A 24,353-nucleotide genomic window follows, 5' to 3' on the forward strand; every position below is an offset into this window, starting at 1 on the left:
CGGAGACACAGAAGGATTCGGTAAATCCGGTACGGATGGTAAGTTATACACTTTACACTTACAAGATAATGTATACAAGCGGAAAGAAGTTACATTCACAGGTAATCTAGGAGATTTAAGCGATGTCGAAGTTGTTAGTAGACTCCTTAAAAAAACCACTTCGTACAATCTTACAACGATGATAATAAATGGACTATGGTCGAAGCAAACAACGAGTGGCTACTGAATATCGTCATTACCCCACCGTATGTGATGATGGGTAAGGCACATAATTTAAACAAGATAATAAATAGTGGGATCGTACTCGGGGCTTATATCCCATCAAAACGAAAAAGTGTGTTAATCTTTCCCCTGCCAGAAAACCCAGGTCATATGTAATATAGTCGTCCAGCAGTAAAAAATGTTAGTTTAAATTTGGTTACTGAATTCAATGATATTAAACAGAACTTGTGTGCAATACCTAATCTTTCTATGCTTATTATTGAAGTCTTGTTCGGAGAAGTACCGGTAGATGCCTTCAATATATTACCAGGTCTATCGATTAAATGGCTCAAGAAACATGAGCGTTGACATTGTAGTATTATTCATATTGGAGCATCACCCGTTGCAACCCTTGAGGGGGTACAAATTATTAAAAGTGACAGCATTTCTCTTACTAAGATATTCTTGCCGTATAATATTCATTTGATAAGGTTGATGTATACTCTCAAAACATTTAAGCAAGATCAATTAAAGACTATTATATGATCGTAATATACACTATGAGTTTATATCCAGCGCTCGATGAGGCATTTGAAAAGATGGATACTGTTGATGGATTTCGATTACATCAAATAAGTGACATAAAACATCAAATAGAAAAGGAGAGGAGTTTAGACCTAGATTGTATAAAAAGTATCGCAGAGCCGTGAATGCTCTCGACAGAGTTGACATCGCACTTGTAACAGCTGGCATGGGACTCTGTGTAGACGGTGTTGGTTTATTATCAACTATAATCGCCGCGCCTATCGTACTTGGTATGGAAATAGCTGCCGGAGTCTCAGGACTGGCAGGAATAACGATAAAATTCATTTCTCGTAAGTTGTAAAAGAAAGCATTAAAACACGATAATATTCGGATACTCGCCGAAGCAAAGTTGAACAGCATTGAGGATCATATTTCAACAGCAATGGCTGATTGTAAGATATCCGAGGAGGAGTTTCGTTTAGTGCTGTCGGAACTCACCAAATACAACGTAATGAAGCAGGAGATTCGATCCAATTCTCGTAAGACCAGTGGTATTAGCGAAGATGAGAAAAAAAAGTTCATAGAACAGGGGAGACAACAAGCTCGTCAATTATTCCGTGCCAAAACCAAAGAACTGGTTGGAGATTAAAAATAGATTGCTTACTATCGTTAGATCACATTTAGAAGAATGCTTACATAAGTACATAATAATGGAGAATTACAAACCAACAAAGGAAGAACTCGAAAAAGCTATCAAAACATTTATGTTCAGGGACAAAATTATCAAATAGAGAGAATTACCACAAGGTATATATTATATCAGTGATGTCAAACCAACGAAATACGGTCATCAATTGTTTCTTTCCAATTACCAAGAAGAGTATATAGTCTGGTCTCGTAGTAAAATGAACGAAGAACTTAGTAAAAATGTTGAATATCACTTCGTTCAAAATAATGGTACGCGTATTAGTAAAAATAATAGAGAATATTTTCATTACAATTTAGTTTAGTCTCATCTTCGTTTTGGTACTAATGGTATCATTGATTGACTCCAGGTGGTGGTGAGCTAGAGTCAATTTAACTTAACATCATGACTATCGTTGAATCGCATAGTCATTTACACATAAAAAATGCCACCTGTAGTGGTGGTATAGGTATATAAATCTGGCTCCAGTGGGGTTGCGGCAGAATCACCATTACCTATACTACTGGTATTCTTACATACATATGGACTCAGGACCCCTCCCCCTAGAGGTGTTACAGACTATCATCTCAGCTGATGTCTTAATTGGAAGAGCGTGGCTGTGACACATCTCGCCAGGCGATATCTGCCCATTGATCATGAGACCCATCCTTTGATTCCCAGTGTCAGCGGAGAAATTGTTTTCCAGTTAGTAGAGGGCGCCTGGTGCCTAACACACCAGCAAGAACTCTGCACCTAATACACCAGATGCAAGACGTTCAACACCATGTCATCAAGCAAGGCGCCCATTCTCCATGTCTGACAGGCACTCAGAGCTGGAGAGGCGCTCGGCCTTGGACAGGCGATCTATGCTGGGCAGGTGTTCGGAGCTGCAGAATTGCCCAACCGGGAGGCGCACTGCGCATCACCCGCCTACTACACCTGACAGGTTATGTCTTGATCATCATGATGTTTGACCATCTACTTCATCTTTTAGATCTTCCGACCCCTCGCTGTTCTACTTATTCAGAACAGTACTTCTGCCCAGATTATGAAGAAGAAGATAATCCCACCTCTTACAATGTGCAGGATTAGCAGATAATGCCGATCAATATAGAATTACACAGAGCACTCATACAAGCGACTCAGTTGAAGAATATGGGGACGCAAGTCTTCGTGTTCACTGCTTTACTGCAGAGACAGGGGATGCTGAATTCACCAAGCACCAAGTGAGGCAGCTATGGACAGCACCTAGTTTGTTCAATGGACAAGTCATTCCTATTTCCAAAGAGGTGACATTACAATGTTCTACAGCTAGCCGAGTGCTAACCTCTATGGCTACTAGATTCGCAGCGATTACTACTTCAACCGTACTGTCTACAGCCACACACATGGCCAAACATGTTCTTCCTGCATGTTTGGACTGTTTACAGGCAGCTTTAAAGAAGAAAAGTTAATCTCTGCGGGCAGCACAGGCGGTAACTGGGATCTGAACATTGTGCTACAGCACTTGCATCAGCAGCCATATGAACTGTTTTAAAAGGCATCAAAGAGAGCCTCACCAGGAAAACTCTTATTCTGTTGGCACTGGTGACAGCGGCATGGGTTGGAAAAATCCATGCCATGGATGTCACCAAAGTCCATTTTGACCAAGCCTGATGCGGCGCAGTCCACTTTGTGGTTTGCTGGGATTTCATTGCCAAGAACCAGCTACCAGGTCAACCTGAGGGACCTTCAATTGAGGGATTGGAAGATGAACTGAGCTTTACAAATTGACCTCGACCACACGCAATCTAAGCCAGAAGAGACTGTTTCATCCTACAAAGCATCACAGCAAGGCCGAGGTCAAGAGGAAGACCATCACCTTTTGGCTTCGATCTACTATAATACTAGCCTATGATGCATTGAGTTTACAGCATCCTCAGGCCAGCAACCCTTACAAGATCCAGGCAATCGCCTCCATTTTGGTTCTCCATGGCAACTGTACAATCGCAGATATTTTGGAGGGATCTTTTAGGAGAATAAACACTGTGTTTGCCAGTCATTATTTTAGTGATAAAGCTGTTGAAAACGCTGTGGGTTCCATAGTTTTTGGCCATTGGCACAGCAGATTGCCAACCCTAAATGACGCTGCTAGTGTAACCCGGAGACTACCACCTGAGCCTCCCCCTCTTGAGGAGTGTCCAGGGGACAAAATGGTTATGACATTCATGATGTTGTCTAGCCAACATAATCATTTTTGTCTGTGAAACTTGGAAGTATGATCATTTAAACCTCTCATTACATCCACTGCACTGATGCTATTTGGCCGTAATACGACTCATGTGAGTTCCCATAGGAAACATCCTTCGCAGTATACCCAGCACTTGAGGGTACTGTTGCAGTTTCCAACTGCTTGCAGATTGCAGTAGCTGTTGGTGGGCAAAGAAACTTGCCTGATGCTACTACACCTACCCACACTCAAGGCTCGGATAACCAGTCTACACTGAAGGTACGCCCTTCTCCGACCGTCAGATAAAATGCAGGATAAGGTCAAAATTTATTGATATGTAATATATTTTACATTTAATACTTTTTATGCTGCATTACATGACGAATGGGCCCACCCGGGATGGCCCGTGGACATTGCTGCTTTCTCTAACAGAAGAGTGACTTGTATGCTGGAAGGTTCGTTGAGGGCAGGATGTGTTTGGGTGTACATTTTCAACTGTGTTCAGGAGCAGGTTTTCTCTTAAGAGATGACGTTTCCAGTCATGTTTTCTCAGGAAATAGAAGGGAATGCGGAAGGGAATCAGATCATGCGTACACTTACTTTACAAGACAATTACACAAACCTCATTATTAATATCTAACATATTTTATATTTAATATTTATCCTGCATTATATATAATATATAATGCAGGATAAATATTAAATATAAAATATGTTAGATATTAATAATGAGGTTTGTGTAATTGTCTTGTAAAGTAAGTGTACGCATGATCTGATCGTTTCATACATGTATCTAATTGTTGCTCAATGTATATTGAGTGAGTTTATAATGATAAGTTAAACTGCTGTGTCGTTATTTTCTCATATCTTCCGAGTTCAAAATATAGCATACAAGTATATTTTAATGTTGGGATTAATTCCAACATTGTTTGATATTAGCATGCATTAATCATAATTTATGGCTTCATTATTAGGTAAATATAAAGTAAACATTATTAGCCAGAATACAATCTTCTTGCAGTTAAATACCAGATAAGTGTAACACAAACCACCCGGTTATGTATTAATATTATTATAAGAATCTATAGTAAGTCAAACTTCAGTAATGCATACATGTATCATGCGCGATGCTATTTATAATAACTTTGATAACGCAACTTCCCAGCATGCCTAGGTACGAGCATGCGCAGCAGCCCTTCAATATCAGCCATCTTGTACCTGTTTCGTAAACAATGACAAGCAATTTTGCTCCCATATGTACGAGCAATTAGTAATAATCAAGTGTTCCAGTTTCTCTCCGGGGTAAGTCAGTATGGTTCCTAAAACCCATAAGAAGCAAACGTGAACGTCAAGCAGGATATCCAGGCAGGATACTCATGCAGTCAATTGTTTACTTTGATTTTGGGTATATTTACCCCTGCAGTCATTAGGATGCCTGTTGTAAAAACACAGGTTAGGCTTGACCTCCATGGTATTTATCATCCAATGTGTTCTATCTGTAGTGTAGAATAATAGATGTGTAGTTAATTGTTGAAACCTGTTTGTATTCTATGTCTCACTCCCAACCAATCTTATTAAAATCAGATCTTTGTACTCTCTACCGCTCAACAAAGATCTGAGGACATCCCAGTAGGGGTCACGTCAGAACGACCTTTCATCCGACCAATCAGAGTGTCGCTTACCAGATCATGAAAGTGACAGTCGGAATGTGATTCCTAAACATGCAGCCTCGAAAACTTTAACAGGGGTTAATCCGAACGATAGTTACAGGCTTTACAACTGAATCCATACAAACTAGACCTTCTATTAGCCATCCCAGAATGTTTTGTTCAGGTTTCAATTTTTTAATCGAGAATTTGTCAAAATATGTTTTGAAGCGTAGTCGCCAATTAGACATTAGAGACGTAAAGCATGAGAAAGCTGTTTTCTGATTGGCTAATGTCTACTTCTTGTCAATCATTCCATTGGTCGGACATAGGTCGTAAAAGGTCGGTCTGACGTGACCCGTAATAGGGTGTCCTCAGATCTTTGTTTAGCAGTAGCGAGAACTAAGATCTAATTTTAATGAGATTGCACTCTCGACAATTGATCCCAACTGAGCATCAGTCATGTACATGTACCAATAGCTTTTCTAGTCACATGTGTATAATTTGCAGTGAGAATCCCCTTACGCAAAACTTTGTTAGGTATGTATTATATTGAATGTGTCTCAGGTATTAAATCATTGTTGCAAGTTTTGTGTTGAATCGTCATTATAAAATAGTTTTGCCAGGGCTACAGTCAAACTGTTTCTATCTGAACATTCTGAATGTTTGTTTAGTCCTGTTCACCACCCCTGTGTTGTGGCTCTAGTTGGTCTTTTTGTTTCAGACCTACACACAGTCGAATCCCAAGTCCAACCTATAATGCTGTTCAGCCAGGTCGCAACAAATCAGATTTGGCCTCATCTGCAACTGATAAGGTATTTTTTAGTATATATATACGTTAACAGCCCATTGTCTTGAGCTAGTGCCTCGCACCAAAAGCTTCCATGATATTTACTATTACCTTTTAGAGCTCCTGCTAGACTTGTCTTGGTCATCAAAACCAAAGAAAAGATTTTGCCTTAACTCTTCAGTCTACTCAGTCATAACCCCCCTTTATTCATGCATTTGGTTTTGTTTTATGTTTCGTACACAATGGCTGGTATTTGTCCCCACCTGTTTTGAATGTTCTGTCATGAGAAATACAAATGTGACCTTATTAAAGTGTCAGTGTACAGCAAAAACCCAGTTTACTCACAAGACCAAGGAGCGTCCATTCCAATTTGGAATGAACGTTGGATTGCTTTGGAAAGATCGCTCATTCAAACTTTTCCAAAGCTTGGAAGGATCGATCTTTACAGAAAATCCAAAATTGGATTGGCAACATTTCTAAACATATTTCCAACACAGGAAATGTTTGGAATGACTTGGAATGTTTTGGAATTGTTTGGAAGTATGTTTAGAAGGAACAAGTTAAAATATGTTTTATTAGTAATTTGAACAATAAAAAGACTATGAATTATCTAATGAGTTTAAACTATATATAATAAATAATAAACTTATCTCAAACATTCACTACTTGTCTGTCTAGCGAGGGGCTTTTACAGTCGCATTCTCCCTAAGGTGAGAGAGAGACCTGCACTTGACTCGACAAAACAATAATAGGTCTCAAGATTAAGTATTCGGCTGGATGGCAGCTGCCATTTAATTATAAAACAGACAGTCGTCTAGACGGCTCACATGTAAGTGCGCCGACATGTGCCTAAGATCATAAAATGGACAATCTTTGGTAAGATCTAATTTAATATTGTCTCACGCCAGAGCTTTGAATAATTCTGTTCATTGAACAATTGGAATTCAGGAAGTTATCAATAATTGTTTTACTTAACATAAGATAAGATAAGTTGTTTAGGTGTAATTATTTCGGGAAAATTCAGATTTAGTCCCATTTTTGGAGTCAAAATCTGAAATTTCGCACCCGCCCTAAATTTGTTGATGGCACCAAGCCAATTTTTAACATAACTCCTTTTTATACACTTTGGTAACCAAGGACTTTCATTGCGAATTAGAGGCCATTATTGAAAATCAACATCTGCACTTTTGCCGATTTTACATTTGCGCCATTTTGTTCTCTCGGACAAAGACAAAGCGTGATCACAGTCATCAAATACAGTGACAACGACATGCTTTAGGGCACCAACAAATCTCAGTTGTAATGTTAACAATGTTAAGAAATACATGAGTGTAAATATGTATTGTGAAATATATCTTTTGCATGGGAAAAAAAGGCGACAACAATGACTGCAGTGAACGCGTTTCTGCTCGCTTCCGGACAGGCTGCGCAGTACAAGCCGTAGCACTGATGGTTTCCCTCATAGGCTAGAGGGCCGTCCCTCTATTATATGGTCTCTGGGCACAGTAGGTGTTCCAGAAGGTACTCTACCTAGAAGCAACTGGAATGTAGACATATCGATGGAAATGACAACTCTTAACGGTGGAGCTCCCGAACACTGGGAGGGTAATACAGATGTCAACCGCTACACAGGGTGCTAAGAGTATAAACAAACAGAGCCATGGTGGTCACTCTATATCAAGGTCACAACCTCAACATAACATTGAGCAGCTGTGGAATTATCACCATAGGTAAAGAGAACACTTTCCATTTATCATGATATGACATTTATACTAAGTTTTCATATAATAATTAGATCCACAACAAGTGCTTTTATGAGTTATCATGGTGTAACATTTATACAAAATTTCATATAATTATAGTTTGGCAAGTAATACATTAATCAAGGTAAAATACCTATACAAAATATCAGTAGTTTCAGTTATAGTTTTCAGATAGATGCCAGCCTCAGGTAACAAGACCCTGTCTCCTAGACATACTATTCAATAAGACAAAAGTTATGTCTACATAATTTAATAGACTTAAAGCTTTTAGATAAATACTAGCCAAAGGTAACAAGAAGTCTTCTCCCAGACATACTAATCAATAAGACAAAAATTAGGTCTACAAAGATTGTATACACAAAGAAAAAAGTAAAGCACACCCAAATATATTTCATTATTGTTTGGTCCCAATATTTGTAACAGTCATGAAAGATATAATTACGGGAAGAATTATGTTTTCTCGAGATGATGTAATCAGTCATGGATGACGAAAACTCACATGCCAGACATGGTATGCCCGTGCAGCATGCTACCCTCAAGTATCCCCAAAAGCAGTACATACAAATGTTAAAATTGCTTTCTTAAGCTCGGTTTGAAACAGTTATTCCATGACATTGTGTGACCATGGCACAAAGGCGATTATCAAACGCCACAAGATGGCAAATAATCGGCATGCAAAATGCAGGAATGTGGTTTGAATTTGGGGTATCATCACACTGTCGTAAGCTGTTTAGTCGAGAAACATGCTCAGACCAGTGATGTGCAGGACCGTCCCAGATCCGGAGCACCTCCTGTGAAGACATATCACGAAGACAGGGACCTTCTTTGTCTCATACGCCGAGAACCCTTTTTAACAACTACTCGTCTGAAACAGTTGCCCAATCGTCGTTTCAGCACCAGAACCGTCAGGAACTGGCTGAAAGCAGCAGGACTGAGGTCTAGACGTGTCATAAAGTGTCCCTTATTGAGATATCACCACAAAGCTGCTCGTTTAGAATGGTGTATGGCACGACAGAACTGGAATCTGAGAACTTGGAGGCGGATCCATTGGTCAGACGAAAATCACTTTCTGCTCCACGTCACTGATGGAAGAACAAGAGTTTGGAGGCACCGGAGCACGCCCTACACCCCCAGGAACATTAAATCAACTGTTGCATACGACGCGGGCATGGTAATGGTTTCGGGGTGTATCTCTCATGATTGCAGGTTGGATTTGGTCACCATAAAGGGCAACTTAACAGGGATCAGTACATCTTGGACGTTTGGGGGCCAGTCGTTGTTCCTCATTTTGACAACCACCCTCTTCATACTCGACCTCAGTACATGGATGACAATGCCAGGCCTCATCGTTCGCATGCAGTCATGGATTACATGAGGGCCAATGCAATAACGATTCTACCCTGGCCAGCAATGAGCCCAGATGTGAACCCCCTTGAACATGTTTGGGATATTCTGGGGCGGCGCATACAGGCAGGAGATCCTCCTGTACAAGATTTACGCCAATTGGAAGCAGCATTGCATCAGGAGTGGTTGTTGTTGACCCATCAACAGATCCAACATCTGACTGGAGGCATGAGACATAGGGTGGAATGCGTCATCCGGGCATGTGGCAGTTATACCCACTACTGATATGTTTCACATGTCATGTCAAGTAGAGACTTTAAGGAACATTTTCACAGGAAACATCAAACGTAACTCGTTTATTTAATCCTGCAGCTCCATACTTTTTTAGGTATTGTCTTAGGTCAAATACAGTACCTTTGTTACCATGATGTTTTTGTCAGTAAATTTCAATCACAACTCACCAATATCTTTATTATTTGTTGTCAAATGTTTGTTCTATCCGATGACATTGGTTTATGCCAATTTGTCATGGTTCAGAAATAGGGGTGTACTTAACTTTTTTCTTTGTGTATATGTTCTGCCTACACTTCCAAAGGCAGTGATACTATAGTCTGGAAGGTAATTTAAGGTACCGATGTTTACTACGTATCTGAAAAACAATTGGACCCACTCCAGTCAAAGCTGGTATGAGATTATTAAACAGTCATACATAACTGGATATTACATTTAAAGACAATTGGTGCGTGAATGAAAAAATCTGTCTATTTAGCTATCACTATATTTCATCAACAACCAGACCTGTTCATCACCGGTGGAACGAGCATTCATTGAAACAGCCATCTGCATAATGCTATACCTGCGTCACAGGGCCATATGACACAGTTGAACCAATCAACTCAACTCGAAAGGGTGCAGGGGAATCACGCCTAACGCTAACACTGTATTCGTGCGTCCCAAAACCAAACTACTCCAAACTCTTCTAAAACTCTATAACCTCATACATGTATATCTAAACGGACAGGTCCCATCACCTTGGAAACAAGCCCTGATCATACCAATCCCAAAACCCAATAAACCAGCTGACCAGGCTAATTCATACAGACCAATCTCCCTAACCTCTAACTTATGCAAAGTAATGGAATCAACGGCAAAAAAACAGGCTACAACACTACTTAGAACAAAACAACATAATAAATCCAGACCAAAGCAGTTTTACCTCCTGGACGCTGAACCTTAGATAACCTCGCCCGACTAGAGCAGGACATTAAAACAGGCCAACTTAACAAACAATATACTACAGGCATCTTTCTAGACTTCTCCAAAGCATTCGACATGGTTTGGCATAACGGGCTAATACAAAAACTACAAAAAATAGGTCTTAAAGGTCAAATAATTAACTGCATCCAAAGTTTCACCTTAGGCATAGACCAAACGCTATCGGACCAATGTCCCCTAGAAAATCGCACTCCCCAGGGCAGCATCCTCAGCCCCACACTCTTCAATGTTATGATTAACGATCTATTCGAGGGACTATCCCCCTAAGTATCGCGGATGATGGAGCCCTCTGGATCCGCACTAAAAGCATTAAAATGGCCCAAAACTTACTACAAAAATCTCTAAATAAAATACAAAAATGGGCTGACAAATGGGGCTTCTCCCTAAACTCAGAAAAAACCACAGGAATAGTATTTAAACACAAAAATATGCAATCCGCCTCTCTAAACCTCCAACTAAACAACAAACCAATCAAATTTAAAAAACAAACCAAATTCTTAGGATTAATCTTCGATGAACATCTCACCTGGGATGCTCACATTAAAAACCTAGTAACCAGTTGCAGCAAAGACCTAAACGCGTTAAGATGCCTAGCCGGCTCCAACTGGGGGGCCTCTAAAAACACCCTCCTCTCACTCTATATATCACTAATTAGATCCAAACTAGACTATGGCAGTGCCATTTATGACACCCTAAACAACTCTCTCATTAAAAAACTAGACTCAATCCAGTATCAGGCCCTAAAACTAATCACATGAACTCAACATGGCACCTCCTCCACCTCACTCCAGGCCTTAACAGGAGAAATGCCACTTAAACTATGTAGGGAACAACTTATCCTAAACTTCTAGGCCGCGTCCCAATCAAACCCTCTAATCGAAAACTTAATAAAAAACAATATTAGCACTACACAATCAGCAATCTATAAAACACCAAAAAATCCTCATCCTAACCGACTCCCTCAGTGGACTACAAGCCCTCACAAATAAAAATAAATACTAAACTACAAAAAGGCCACACCAAACTAAATAATCACCGTAAAATAGCTAATCTACACACAACAGGAAACTGCCCATATTGCAAACAACAAGAAACACCCGAACACGTACTCATTCACTGCACACACTACCAAACACACCGAACAACCAAAACTATCTAATCAAATAACCACCCAACACACACAGCACCCTTAGTTCGTCCTCCACCCACACTTGGCATTCATTCCAAATCTCAAAATTTCAAAATTACTATACAAGCAACCCCTAAAGCCCCCCCCCCCCCCCCCCCCCCCCCCCCCCGGGTTGCACACGTGCACAAACTCACCTTTCCCCTTTTCGGAAACACATTAAATGGCCTGGCCGGGCCCGTGTGCGACATACGCTTGCAGTCGGAAAGCGCACGTTAAATCTCCAATATAAGTAAGTAAGTAAGTAAGTAAGAGATTGAGAGGAAGGAGAAAAAGAAAGGTCTTACCCTTAGCCTAGCTAGGGTTAGGCTGGGTGCTCCGGGGCACCTAGATAACAACCACAACCACTATGTGCTGAACTGTATATACCGCAAGCCATCGTCTCCAAGTTGTCACTTCCTACAGGAACCATACGTCGGCCCCTTGCATATACGAGTATGCAAATTATTCATTAATCAACGCCAGACCAACGCGTTGTTAATTTGGTGGAGCTATCGGGTATGACAGACTTCTTAGTCTGTCCTTTCCTGTACCTCTTTGCAGCAAGGCATATGGTTCACAAAACTCTATGTAGGAAGTGACAGTCTCTTATTAAAAGTATTCTACCTTCCTGGAGGCCAATCACCAAGAACGAAGAAACGGCCTGTAACAGGATTGAAGAAAGAACAGGAACTACTCCGATCAAGTAGTATAGGTAATGATGGTTCTGGCTCACTTCCACTGGAGCAGGATTTATATACCTATACCATCACTACAGATGGAATTTTTTATGCCAAAATGATTATGCGATTCAACGATAGTCATGAGATTCAGCTAAATTGGCTCCAGCTCACCACCACCTGGAGTCAATGATATAAATTTTTATAGGTAATAGGGGTTCTGACTCACTTCCACTGGAGCCGGATTTATATACCTATACTGCTACTACAGGTGGCATTTTTTATGCCAAAATGATTACGTGATTTAATGATAGTCATGAGATTGGCTCACCAATACCTGGGGCCAATCATTGCTTTAGATGAGTCTAAATGGTAATAAAAATATTCTTTATTATTTTTATCGATAAAGCGATATTCAACATTTTTATTAAGTTCTTCGTTCATTTTACTAGGAGACCAGACTATATAACTACACTCTTTTTGTAAATTGATAAGAAACAATTGATAACCGTATTTGGTTGGTTTGACATCACTGATATAATAAAAACCTTGTGGTAATTCTTTCCATTGAATAGTTTTCTCCATTATTATCCCCTGCCGCGCGAAAGCGCAAAGCGGGGGATATAGTATTCACGACCGTCCGTACGTACGTCCGTACGTCCGTATGTCCGTCCGTACGTCCCACCTGTTTGTTGCCGCGATATCTCAAGAACTAAACACTGGATTGTCTTCATATTTGGAACTATGGTGTATATACAGACTCCGCAGACACCAGTCGGTTTTGGTGACCTTGATCCCATTTTCAAGGTCACAGCAGACAAATCTGCTTTTAGAGTTGGAAAACGGTGTTGCCGCGATATCTCAAGAACTAAACACTGGATTGTCTTCATATTTGGAATTATGGTGTATATACAGACTCCGCAGACACCAGTCGGTTTTGGTGACCTTGATCCCATTTTCAAGGTCACAGCAGGCAAATCTGTTTTTGGAGTTGGAAAACGGTGTTGCCACAATATCTCAAGAACTAATCGCTGGATTGTCTTCATATTTGGTACTATGGTGTACAGGCGGGGGATATTTCGTCACTCTGTGACAAATACTTGTTATATATTTATGTTAGCATTTGTCTAAATGTAATCACACGATAGTAAACAATCTATTTTTAATCTCCAACCAGTTCTTTGGTTTTGGCACGGAATAATTGACGTGCTTGTTGCCTCCCCTGTTCTATGAACTTTTTTTTCTCGTCATCGCTAATACCACTGGTCTTATAGATTTTGATCGAATCTCCTGCTTCATTTCATTGTATTTGGTGAGTTCCGACAGCACTAAACGAAACTCATCCTCGGATATCTTAAAATCGGCCATTGCTGTTGAAATATGATCCTCAATGCTGTTCAACTTTGCTTCGGCGAGTATCCGAATACTATCGTGTTTTAATGCTTTCTTTTGTAACCTACGAGAAATGAATTTTATCGCTATTCCTGCCAGTCCCGAGACTCCAGCGGTTATTTCCATGCCGCGCATGATAGGCGAGGCGATTATAGTTGATAGTAAACTGACACCTGCTACACCGAGTCCCATGCCAGATACTAAAAGCACGGTGTCAACTCCGTCCAGAGCATTCACGGCTCTGCGATACTTTTTATACAATCCAAGTCTCAACTCCCTATCCTTCCCTATTCGATGTTTTATGTCGCTTATTTGATGTAATCGAAATCCATCAACAGTTTCCATCTTTTCAAATGCTTCACCGAGCGTCGGTATAAACTCATAGTGTATATTACGTTCATATAATAGTCATTAATTGGTCTTGCTTAAATGTTTTGAGACTATACATCAACCTTATCAAATGTATATTATACGGCAAGAATATCTTAGAAAGAGAAATACTGTCACTTTTAATAATTTGGACCCCCTCGAGGGTTGCAACGGGCGATGCTCCGATATGAATAATACTGCAACGTTGACGCTCGTGTTTCTTGAGCCATTTAATCGATAGACCTGGTAATATATCGAAGGCATCTTCCGGTGCATCTCCGAACAAGACTTCAATAATAAGCGTAGAAAGATTAGGTATTGCACTCAAGTTAACTTTAATATCTTCGAATTCAGTAACCAAATTTAAAGTAACATTTTTTAAGGCCAGACGACTATATAACATATGACCTGGGTTTTCTGGCAGGGGGGTAACTTACACACTTTTTCGTTTTGACGGGATATAAGCCCCGAGTACGATGCCACTATTTATTATCTTAGTTAAATTATGTCCCTTACCCATCATCACATAAGGTGGGGTAATGACGATATTCAGTAGCCACTCGATGTTTGCTTCGATCATAGTCCATTTATTATCGTCGTTGCGAGTAATATTGTACGAAGTGTTTTTAAGGAGTCTACTAACATCAACATCGCTTAAATCTCCTAGATTACCCGTGAATGTAACTTCTTTCCGATTGTATACATTATCGTGTAAGTGTAAAGCGTATAACTTACCATCGGTACCGGGTTTACCAAATCCTTCTGTGTCTCCGAGATCGGAAAGCGCAATTGTATTACATTGTCTTACTGTTCCAGGGCCTGATGCATCAACCATTATTTTTAATATGGAGTGTTACACTTAAGTATCCTATATGTACAGGTTGGTGTTTTACATCTAATACAGAAATTTTGAGGTCTGAAATAATACCACACTTCAAATTTTTATATTGTAATGACGAGAAAGATTCCGTTCTAGCGCTATTATATTTTTCATTTTTCACTGGAATAGATCTGAGTAGAGTTGAAGGACTTTCTAGTTGAATATTATCCGTCGTGCTTATTTGATCAAGATGGATGAACAACTCTTTATAGGGAACTAAATCGGGTAATGCATCTCCATCAGATGTTGTCCTGAATATTGATAATATAAAGTCTCTTGATCTTTCTACCTGTGTAAATCCAAGTGTAATTGCTAAGTTCTCATGAATCCACATACCTTTTTCTCCAGTGCCAATTTTCACTATCCCATTCGACTCATTTTGTGTGATACTAATTCCATTAGGCTTCAAAATTTTATCATTGAGTGAACATATACTGTAATACCCATCAGGTATATTAATTTTTTTTTCAATAATATTTTGTTTATCTGTTATATGAAACTCATTATTACCTCTCGCAGCACTTATATTGGTCCACCTCAGGTAATTCGTTACATCGCATAGGGCTACTTCGAGTTGTCCATCTGAGTTATCGATAGTATGAAGCAGTTCAATAGACTGACCATTTGTTATTCCCGGGAGTGTAACATACATATTAAATATACAATGATACTATATCATAACTTAAATATGAAATCGAGATACATTACTAATCAATCGATTATAGTAACTGCCTCTGGTGCTGAATTTTTCGTTAAATTCCCCGATATCTTTGAAAAGTACAGGGTCACGGCAACTAGCGATAAAATGGTGCACGATTGGTTTCACAATCCTATGCAATTTTGGCAGAATCAGTTAAACTTTGCCATATGGTGTGCCACAACGGGATGTGGCATATCTGTTAATGCCCCAGGATTTATGCTAAATAAGTCTGTTTTATTATTTCACGTGTATTATCAGATTAGACGTATACTTAAAGAAATTAGTGCTCCATTACCGCAGGATCGAGCGTGGAATTCCACAAATAATAATTATGATAGGTCCGCGTATGAGCGTATTTGTAATGAATTTAATGTTTCTACGAGTAAAGATTGGCGCATTAAAGGAGCAAACCATGGTCTAGGTGTTCCGTACAGCGGACAAAGAACTGTTAAAGAAGTCAGCGATGATTTAGTTAAAAAAACTCATCAACCATTCGATCCATTTAAATTCTTACAGATAGACAATCTTTTTGTAAGATTGCATAATCTTAATCATGGCTGGGAACTTTCGAGTAACGATTGGAGAGGTTCTCTTATGAGTTTTAAGGGTGGTTTGGCTTATATTGTTACAAAATTTATACAAATGAACGATACCGCAAACGCTTGGAATGAATTTCTTAATGATAAAACGGAAAATAATTTTACTAACCCAGGATTTGTAAGATTTAATGAATCGATAAGAACTTATGTATGGGCAATTCTCGGTGCACAATCGCAAACACGAACATCCATTATCGGTACTGGGACGGCGCTCGATGCGCAAAAACAGTTTGTCGCAAACGTGGAGGACGCCATTAATTCACCAGATGACATACCATCGTCTATAAAGCGTTTTCAAGATGCATTACAGTACGCTCAATCCAAAGTGGACTTTGTTTATGCGCCGGGACTATACATGTCCCCGAGTAATATGGAACTTAAGATCGGTCAAGTGATAGGCTATAATAATAAAATTGTTATCGCTACCGATCAACAAAAACCAGGTATAAATTCAGATATTAACGTCAAATTAATAACGCAAACGATCACGGGTGAAAAGGGAATAGTCAAGCCGCAAACACCACATGTTTCACAACCATCTACTAATGCTCAAACATCTACTAATGCACAAGTACCACCACATATTGAGGCTAAAAATCAAAAACATATCGATGAAAAAACAGCGCTTGTAGTGGGTGGAGTCTTGGTTGGGCGGTGATCCGCCACCACCTGTACTGCCACCTGTTAACGAGAGAGTCAAAGTCGATATAATAAAACCCAACGCGGTTAAAATACTGGCAATTGTTATTCCCTGTTCTCTGAACAATGTTTTAATTTTATCGGCCAGTGTAGTGTCATCGTTGAGGACTTGATCGATAGTTTCTCGAATACGACTGATTTGCGAACGAAGTGCCTTTCTATTACTGGAAGCTGCTTCGAGGCGGGCCGATCTTTCGTCTTCTAAGTTACGCAATCTTTCCGCTACGCGGCGTCTACTGAACTCATCGCCCGCCTGTTCGAGTTTTGTTTTCTCTTTAGCTATATGCTTGTCGATTTCGGATATCTTGGCTATATTATTGATTAGTTCTCCCCACATTGTTCGCATTGCCTTGTCAAGACCTCGTAATTCCCTAATACTAAACTCCGATACCTGTAACGTGGAATTATCGTAATAGGTATCTAAGATTTCTCCGAGTCTGTCCGAGGCCACCATCGAGGCTGCTTCCAAATCATCTGTATTAACGAGTTCATCACGCACAGTCCTAAGAACCTTAGTAGTCTTCGCGGAAAATCGTCGGTAGTCCACAAAACCTAATTTATCACGAACAGTGCTGATGCCGTGTTTAGCGGCTATCGTAGACAAGGCTAGGGGCTTATGAGTACGAGAATGCATAAGATCAATATCCGGAGCGCCACGCAGTCGCAATATTCCTTTACTATCTATCGTAAACTTTGAATAGTCACGACCTATTGGGGTATCATCTTTTAAGGCATCGTAATAATCATTGACGGTTGATTGTAAAATTTCATCGTTAAGATTCGTGCCACCAAAGTTGGTTTCATCAGTATCTTCGATTGGATTCTGGTTATCAAAGTCATCAAAGGTACTTAGATCTAAGTCATTATGTTCAAAATTAGCCATTTTTATATTAAACATAGGGTACATAATTTCAATATAAACAATGTCTTCGCAATACGGACGCAAGTTAAACCCACAACGTAGACTTCGAGATCCATTAGGGGTCAAAGCAATTCGTCGGTCTGTAACTATAACTAATAACCCTAGTACCATCGATCAGAATCAAACACTTCTGGTTCGCTTTCCTAATCTCGGCGCACACGATGTGTTAGTTCCGGGAACTGTCCGACTAGCATTTACGATTAGTTTGACTTCTACAGACGTTAACAGGGAGCCCGTTCAGAACATAGGTCGTGCTATCGTTAAGAAAATCGCGATTAAAATTAGTGGTAATGAGGTTTTGAGTATCGACGATAGCGATGTATACTATTGTTACATGGATCTCTGGAGAACGGATAAAGAGCGGGAAAACTTACAGTACCAAGGTATTTGTAATAAGAACACATTGAGACTGCGCGTGGGCGCTGAAAATGGTGTTGATACCAACGAAAAAGATAAGGCCGTTGCCGACGCATTAGGTAACAGATTCTATGTTCCCCTAGACTTTGAATTACTAGATTCCCACATGCCCTTTTATCAAGCATCCCTAGGCGATAGATTAGAATACGAACTCACTTTTAATGACTACGGTAGAGTAATCAGATCTGCTAATGAAGATGCTAGCTATTCCATTGACAATATCTCGCTGGAGTACGATATGATAACGGATCCTGAATTAGCCAGACAAATTCGTAACCAGTATACGGGAAGTTTAGCCATTTTGTACGATCGCGTGCTGCGACATCGAAAGATCACGAGGGACAAAAAAGATACGATGTGGAATATCAATCTAAACGTTCCCACGAGGTCGTTGAAGGGTATTTTAATGTTGTTCGAGGACTCCTCCGATGCGTTTAAAAGAAATACCGAGAAGTTCTACAATCCCAAGATTACAAAAGTAGAATTGACTATCGAAGGCGTTCCTAATCAGCTATATAGCCAAGGAATGCTAGCGTATCACCAGTGGGATGAGATTAAAAAACTTCCTTCTATAAAACGTTCTCCGGAAGTTAACGCGGTCGTGAAAGATCTGTCTCTAGGGAGTGTATCGATGGGTGAATATCTCACAACGAAGTACGCGCTATGCCTCGACATGCGAACAACGGACGATGACCAATTACACGGCAGTGGGAGGAGAATAGAAAATGCTAGCGAGGGTGCCACCATACAGATAACGAAGCTCCAGGAATTGGCTGGTAAATTAAACATATATTTTTATGTGATTATGGATGCGCAACTTAATATACAGAATGGGAGATTCGTGCAAGCAATCTATGGATAATCTTTTACCTAAAGATCCGCACTGCGCTATCATATGCGGTCAAACGGGCTGCGGAAAAACAGCTTTTATTCTAGATATTTTAGAAAGTCATTATCGGGACGTTTTCGATCATATTATTATTCTGTGCCCGACTATAAGCGTTAATAAAACCTACCTATCGAGAGATTGGGTAATGAATGACGACGGGGTACACAGAGTCGATCCGGGCGATCGTTTACAAGACTGCCTCCGAGTATGTCACGAGAAATACAAAGGAGAATCGACCCTTTTCGTAATAGACGACTGCAGCGCGTGTAAAGAACTCACAAAAAAGAAAGATATGCTTTCGTATTTAGCATTCTCCGATCGGCATACTCAACATAGCGTTTGGGTACTTACTCAAAAATACAACTCTGTCCTGAAAGATCTCAGAGAGCAGACCAAATGGGTAGTCCTGTTTCATTGCAAAGGCCGAGATTCATTCGAGGAATGTTTACGCGAAAATGATGTCATTTATACCAAGCTCGAACGAGATAAAGTCAGAAAACTGTTAGCGGCATCGAAGCACTGTAAACTCGTATTAAAAACCGATCAACCAGCTGCTTATGCAATTGCTTAGCAAAATGTAGCAAAATTATAGCAATTATAGCAAAATGTAGCAAAAATGTAGCAAAAATGTAGCAAATTGAACATTAGCGGTTAATATTACATAAAATGTGGTTCGAAATCCTCATTCTTTCGCAACAGTTCATTATTACGGGTTGTATTGGATATGTCATATTATATTATGTTAGACTTAAATATCTCCTTAGGTATTACATTATGGAATGCGACGAACTCATCGAACAAATGCTCAAAGAATCTGATGTTGATCAACATGCTGATAAATCTTTAGATAAACATAGAGAAAGACTTGCCGCTTTGGTAGCCGGTGGAAAATGTTCTCAATATTTGGTAGGAAATTATACCATCGAAAAAATTGATAACATGACCGACGAAGAAATTAAAAAACTGTACGCGCGTTACGAGTCTAGACTTGGAGCTACCATGACTAAAACGATAGGGTCTTCTATATTACAACTATACACAGCCGTAGCTAGTACGTTTCTCCCCATCCCGGCAGAACATCGCCTGTATTTATGCGAATCTCTTGAGAAAGACCCATTCATCGAACACGCTTTAAGCTCAGTGAGCTGTGAGTTTTATCATAGATTCGGAATGTTCTTAGCTCTGTTCACCACAGCTTTAATAACGGCTAGGTATTGTCAATTTAAACATACGTGCCCACTTAATAATATAAAGAACGAAGTTCAAATTAATAATGGAGACACAACAGATTGCGGAAACACAATCACAACAGGTGACACCACAGATTGTGAACGAGGAACAACAGATTGTGAACACACAACAACGAGTGAATGAGGAACCACCACCAGTGAATGTGAATGCACCACATGTGAATGAGAAAACAAAAAAACAACCCAGAGTGACAAAGAATCCTTTGAAAATAGCCGCAGGAAGAAAGGGAGGGCTGGCGCGCAAAGCGAAATTAATAAATAATTCAAATATTAATCCGATTAAAACATGGGCACTAGTAGGAGTTGCTGGTATAGCGGCTGTATGGTTCTTTTATAAGACCGGAGAAGAGAAAACGTCACCCCCGCCGCAACAACAAGTTCAATTAGAGGTTAGTCCTCATATAATGCTATAAGAAGCATGACTACTCCAGTTACAGACGGTAAAATGTTGGTAAATGCGACGTATCATTCAGCGGTGCTCACCGGCTTGGCCATTGGCTATGCCCGTATGGCTAAAATGATTACTAAAGCCACACCTCCCAAGCTAGATTTTAATGGATATGACATTGGTATGACCATTCTGGATATTGGATTGGCTATGGCAACGAAGGATATGCTCATCAAACAAGGACTTATCCCGGAAGACATAATGAAGTAATTAAACATTTGAATATTTATATTATTATACATATGGCATCAATTGCGATGATGGTCGGTGGAGCTATTGTTAATGCTCTAGCTTTTTCGGGGAGTAATTTTTTATTTTCTAGTATGAGAGGTTCGGAGCAGAAAAGAAATAATAAAGCTTTAGAACAACTCCAAGCAGCCCAGTCACAATGGGCCAGAAATAGGACATTAAGATTAGACTTTATTCATGAAAAACTGCTTAAGGAAGGACATTCAATTCAAACGTTTAAGGATGTCGAATCTGCCATGCACGAATACTTCCTCGTTTATGGGAAAAAACTAGACCCAATACCGAGACCAACAATGAGTCAGTTTTATACACCGTCAGAGGAACAAAAGAACCGAGAGGTAAAATTTATCATGTTGGGATTGACTGCTGTATTGATTTTCAGCCAAACCATGAATACGCAGTGACAGCTGTGGCCATGACCTAGTTTAGAGCGATCTATAAATAGCATAATCAATATCTCGCCTAGTGTAGATGTGATTTGCATTTAGACAAATGATATGATAGATGTATATACCATGAATAACTGCAAGTTTACACTCATGGGGAAGACTACTCTTTGTAATAGACGCTGTGTTCAAATTTACTGCCGCATACACAATTATTACATCAGGCGCGGAAACATAAACTATAGGTGTTCTGTATGCGGGATAGGGGTCAAAGGTCGTTATTGTTTATGTAAGGAACACGGTGCTGATAGGGTCAGGAACCAGATTATTTATGCTAGGAAGAGAGATTACATCAATGAGAGGAATAGGTTGGGGAGAATATGTATTTAGATATATGAAAACAACCAATTAGACATTTGTCTCATTTTGCATATACCATTCAACCACAATGGTTTTTGTCAGAGAATTAAAAGCTATGGCAAAGCAAAGTGGACTGCGTGGATATTCTCGTATGAGAAAAGCTGAATTGATGGATTTACTCGGTTTGGAATACAACAGACCCCAGACTGTTAGAGAACTCAAAGTTCGAGCGAGAAACAGTGGGCTGAGAGGTTATTCTCGAATGATAAGAGCTGAATTGATCGCTTTACTAGATAATAATCAACCTAATGATAATGTTGATATTGATAATGATGATAATGATAATAAACAACAAGAATTAATATTTGTACCCACATCCGCCGGCGTTGGTAAATATCTAAGAGGTTGGAAGATGGATATTAATTCCAACATGGATGTTAACGATATTAAGCCCATCATATCGAGTAAAATTAACGAGGAATTAGATGATTTACATAGTATAAAATACCAGCTGACGATTAAAATGACATTGAGTAAAAGTAACACAGACGATAGCACCGAATATACCGAACCATATTTCCGTAGCAATCAAGAAGTTATAACCGAATCCGATACTATAAACTCATCATTAGATACATCAATTCAGAGGATACAGGAAACTTTAGAACGCTGGACTAATAGAGGTTCTGGTTGGGGTGTGGATAAAATCGATAGTTTATATTTAGATATAGCGAATTATATGCCTTTCAAAGGTGGATCTTATATAGATTTACCCCCGTATTATAAGAAGAAAAAAGCCATAATTAATGTAAAAAATAAATCCGATGACTGTTTAAGAATGATGATAAGATCTGCATTGTTCCCCGTAGACAAAAATCCGGATAGACCTTCTAGCTATCCCCAAAACGATGGACTCAACTTCGATGGTATAGACGAACCTACACCAATATCACAAATTGATAAGGTGGAAAAGCAAAATAATTTAGCTATAAATGTTTTCGGACATTCTAAAGGAATTGTTGTACACAGGATAAGCTCCGCTCCGGAACATATCCCCAGAATCAATTCATTTCTGATTGAAAAAGATGGTAAATATCATTATACGTGGATAAAGAGTTTAAACAGGCTATTATACGATCAAACAAAACATGCTAGAAAGAAATATTTCTGTGAAAGATGCCTGCATGGGTACAGCAGACAAGATCTATTAGAAGCGCATAAAGAAGACTGTAGAGGTGTTGGACAGAATGCTATCAGGATCGATATGCCTAAAGAAGGAAAAAATATATTAAAATTTGAACATTATTGTAATCAAATGCCAGTACCGTACGTAATTTACGCCGACTTCGAAGCGCTTATCAAACCCATAGAAAATACCAACCATAGCAATACTGATAGTAGTTTTACGTACAAAACTCAAGAACATATTCCTTGTGGGTTTGGATATATAGTTGTAAGGTATGATGGGAAAACAAACCCGCCCGTGATTTACAGAGGTCCCTATGCAGCGGGAAAGTTCCTAGAATATCTACAAAATGAAGAGAGAATAATCAGGGAAAAATTATCGTGTAAGAAACCCATGCGTATGACGAGGGATGATTGGAGGGCCCATAAGAAGTCAACGATTTGTCACGTTTGTAACAAACCCCTGGATGGGGATTCCGTAAGAGATCATTGTCACGTCACGGGTAATTATCGGGGAGCCGCTCATAACGAGTGTAACTTGAAACTAAAAATGAACTCTCAAACAATACCCATCCCCGTTGTGTTTCATAACCTTAGGGGATACGATTCACATCTCATTATGCAAGCTATCTCAAAGACCGACGGCGGTTTAACGTGCATTCCTAATAATATGGAAAAATACATATCGTTCTCGTTGACTAAACCTATACATTATAGGGACAAGGATGGGAAATCTAGAATAAAGCAAAGTAATGGGCTTAGATTCATAGACTCCGTACAGTTTCTGTTATCTTCCCTGGACAATTTAGCTAATGCGAACAATCCCGATGACTTCGCGATAACAAATAAATATACCGATAAGATAACTCGTCATTTGTTGCTGAAAAAAGGTGTATATCCTTACGAATATATGGATGATTGGTCTAGATTCGAAGAAACTGAATTACCAACCCTCGAATCATTCTATAGTAACTTAACAGAATCTAGAATAACAGATGCCGATTATGAACACGCTCTGACGGTCTGGGATAAATTAGGTTGTAAGAATTTAGGCGATTATCCCGATCTGTACTTAAAAACCGATGTACTGTTACTCGCCGATATATTCGAGATATTTAGAAAGACATGTTTCAAACAATATGGCTTGGACCCGGCATGGTACTATTCCAGTCCCGGACTATCGTGGGATGCATTGTTGAAGAAGACCGGCGTAGAACTAAAACTACTCACAGATTACGATATGCACTTGTTTATTGAGAAAGGATTAAGAGGTGGTATATCGATGGCAGCTAAAAGGTATTCTAAGGCTAATAATAAATAAGTGG

General features: G+C 39.5%; 1 protein-coding gene across 2 annotated transcripts in view; it reads left to right on the forward strand.

The window, feature by feature from the left end:
• Positions 1–24,353, forward strand: part of LOC124148417 (E3 ubiquitin-protein ligase RNF31-like) — a 265,524-nt gene that overhangs the window by 96,085 nt on the left and 145,086 nt on the right. For both annotated transcript variants that reach the window (XM_048398840.1, XM_046519497.2), the window contains one exon: positions 5,991–6,081. In XM_048398840.1, the coding sequence (XP_048254797.1) occupies positions 5,991–6,081 (91 nt within the window). The remainder of the gene's footprint in view (positions 1–5,990; positions 6,082–24,353) is intronic.

The sequence above is a fragment of the Haliotis rufescens genome, unplaced genomic scaffold, assembly GCF_023055435.1.
Source record: "Haliotis rufescens isolate VD_foot unplaced genomic scaffold, xgHalRufe1.0.p SCAF_19, whole genome shotgun sequence".
NCBI classification, from domain to species: domain Eukaryota; kingdom Metazoa; phylum Mollusca; class Gastropoda; order Lepetellida; family Haliotidae; genus Haliotis; species Haliotis rufescens.